The sequence below is a fragment of the Limulus polyphemus genome, unplaced genomic scaffold (assembly GCF_000517525.1).
Source record: "Limulus polyphemus unplaced genomic scaffold, Limulus_polyphemus-2.1.2 Scaffold4858, whole genome shotgun sequence".
Lineage (NCBI taxonomy): Eukaryota > Metazoa > Arthropoda > Merostomata > Xiphosura > Limulidae > Limulus > Limulus polyphemus.
Genome location: NW_013670468.1, coordinates 65,166 through 68,001, shown reverse-complemented (window position 1 = coordinate 68,001; position 2,836 = coordinate 65,166). Strand labels below are relative to the sequence as shown.

Sequence of the window (2,836 nt, the reverse complement as noted above, 5' to 3'; positions counted from 1 at the left end):
TGCTCTGACTGAACTCTTTATTCTTACTAAGTCTCCCCTAGGTAGTGGTTCTACTCTGACTGTACTCTTTATTCTTACTAAGTTTTTCTAGGTAGTGGTTCTACTCTGACTGTACTCTTTATTCTTACTAAGTTTCCCTTAGGTAGTGGTTCTACTCTGACTGTACTTTTTATTCTTACTAAGTTTCCCATAGGTAGTGGTTCTACTCTGACTGTACTCTTTATTCTTACTAAGTTTCCCATAGGTAGTGGTTCTACTCTGACTGTACTTTTTATTCTTACTAAGTCTCCCCTAGGTAGTGGTTATGCTCTGACTGTACTTAATAAGGTGACGATACAGTAATATCAACTTTCCATTTATTGGTCACAACAAACTTATGAGGCTATTTACATGATATACGTTACTTTCAAAATGCTGACCAAAAAGAAACGCGTGTTTAACCTGTTTCATGACAGAGATGATCTTTATAGACATAACGTAAAATAAAGACGTCAAAAAGAAACTAACTTACTGTTAAGAGTTGGCTGGCTTACAAAATGAACTAACATTAGATAGTGTTCTGTTTCGTATTATAGTTCTACACATGGCACATCCGAATGTTCCACTGTTTATCATAAACCTTAAAACACTCACAATACAAAAACGTCCTGCGATAAGAAGATACGTTAAGCTTCATAAGAAAGCTTTACAATCGTTGATGGAATCTCCAAAACTGACAACATTGTTTTTTACATATTCGAATAGTTTGGGATACATCAATACGGTCTCCATAACGCGGGGTCACTATGTCCATTAGTAATCCCAAACAAGGTATTTTCGCTTGCTGTTGAAGTCACGTGATGTGGCTGTCTGTTGTCGCTGTTTCTAGTTTCTGGTTCGATCTCACCATCCACGGAGCCACTGTTGGCTCGAGAGGCGGCCATGTTGTTTAATCCTGCGATTCTTTGCGGTTGAGCAGTATCCACGGCTGATCGGAGCTCGTTGCTCAGTAAGTGAATAGACGGGTGAAGCTGAGACTGAGAGACACCAGAGTAAAGCTGGGGATAGAGGAGAGACGGGGGGACAATTGGAGTACCGAGATACATTCCAGTAGCAGCACTTCCACCATTTGTGTTTCCATAGCAACTGTGAGATGTGAGGAGTCCGTATCCTCCGTGGCTTCCCGATAAGCAAGAGGCTCCATTACTTGCTGACAGCATTGCCGCCGAAGAGTTGAGAGATTGTTGGTTACTAATCCCGCCTAATCCTTGTCGCAGTTCGGATAGTCTGTTAGATAGGCACAAGTCAGTTGCAGCGGCCACGGCGTTGTTATAGCGAGACACTAATATAGTGTCTGTCTTTAGTGCAAGAGCACTGTTCTGGTGGTTCAAAGAGCCTCCTGCCCCTCGTTCAGAAAGGCCTACAAGACAAAGAAATAAAACGTTACATTGGACTAGGAACGACTGAGATATTTCGATGAATTAATTAGCATATTACAGTTAAGATATCAGACTATCCAAAAATATAATTCAAGCAGACATTGTCTAATCAGTTCCATCAAAATTATCATAACAATGAAACAACACAATTCCCTAAAAAAAGTGAAACTGTAAGATTAACTGAAACAACATAAAACGGGATATCAACTAAAGTAAAGTATTCGCGAATATATGATATCATTATTGTCAAAATTTTTTACACTTGTCATTATTATTGTAAAAATTGTTTACACTTTTCATTATTATTATAAAAATTGTTTACACTTATCATTATTTATTGTAAAAATTGTTTACACTTGTCATTATTGTTGTAAAAATTGTCTACACTTATTATTTATTGTAAATATTGTTTACATTTATCATTATTTATTGTAAAAATTGTTTACACCTATCATTATTTATTATAAAAATTGTTTATAATTATCATTATTTATTGTAAAAATTGTATACAGTTATCATTATTTATTGTAAAAATTGTTTAAACTTATCATTATTGATTATAAAATTTTTTACACTTATCATTATTTATTGTTAAAATTGTTTACATTTATCATTGTTATTGTAAAAATTGTTTACACTTGTCATTATTAATTGTTAAAATTGTTTTCACCTATCATTATTTATTTTAAAAATTCTTGATTCAAAGTAATTACCTGAAGTTAATTGGATTGATTTAAAATCGTTACCTGTAGTTAAACGTATTGATTTAAAGTCGTTACCCGTAGTTAAACGTTTTGATTTAAAGTAATTACCTGAAGTTAATTGGATTGATTTAAAGTCGTTACCTGTAGTTAAATGTATTGATTTAAAGTCGTTACCTGCAGTTAAATGTATTGATTTAAAGTCGTTACCTGTAGTTAAATGTATTGATTTAAAGTCGTTACCTGTAGTTAAATGGATTGATTTAAAGTCGTTACCTGTTGTTAAATGTATTGATTTAAAGTCGTTACCTGTAGTTCAATGTATTGATTTAAAGTCGTTACCTGTAGTTAAACGTATTGATTTAAAGTCGTTACCTGTTGTTAAATGTATTGATTTAAAGTCGTTACCTGTAGTTAAATGTATTGATTTAAAGTCGTTACCTGTAATTAAATGTATTGATTTAAAGTAATTACCTGTAGTTAAATGTATTGATTTAAAATCGTTACCTGTAATTAAATGTATTGATTTAAAGTAATTACCTGAAGTTAATTGGATTGATTTTAAATCGTTACCTGTAATTAAATGTATTGATTTAAAATCGTTACCTGCAATTAAATGTATTGATTTAAAGTCGTTACCTGTAGTTAAATGTATTGATTTAAAGTCGTTACCTGTAGTTAAATGTGTTGATTTAAAGTCGTTACCTGTTGTTAAAT

At 32.7% G+C, this 2,836-nt stretch overlaps 1 protein-coding gene across 1 annotated transcript in view; it reads right to left on the bottom strand.

Annotated features, from left to right (window-relative positions):
• Nucleotides 1-333: 333 nt before the first annotated feature.
• Nucleotides 334-2,836, bottom strand: part of LOC111088958 — a 4,195-nt gene continuing 1,692 nt past the window's right edge. The window contains exon 2 of the mRNA XM_022400405.1: nucleotides 334-1,399. Within this exon, the coding sequence (XP_022256113.1) occupies nucleotides 756-1,199 (444 nt within the window). The 5' untranslated portion in view covers nucleotides 1,200-1,399 and the 3' untranslated portion in view covers nucleotides 334-755. The remainder of the gene's footprint in view (nucleotides 1,400-2,836) is intronic.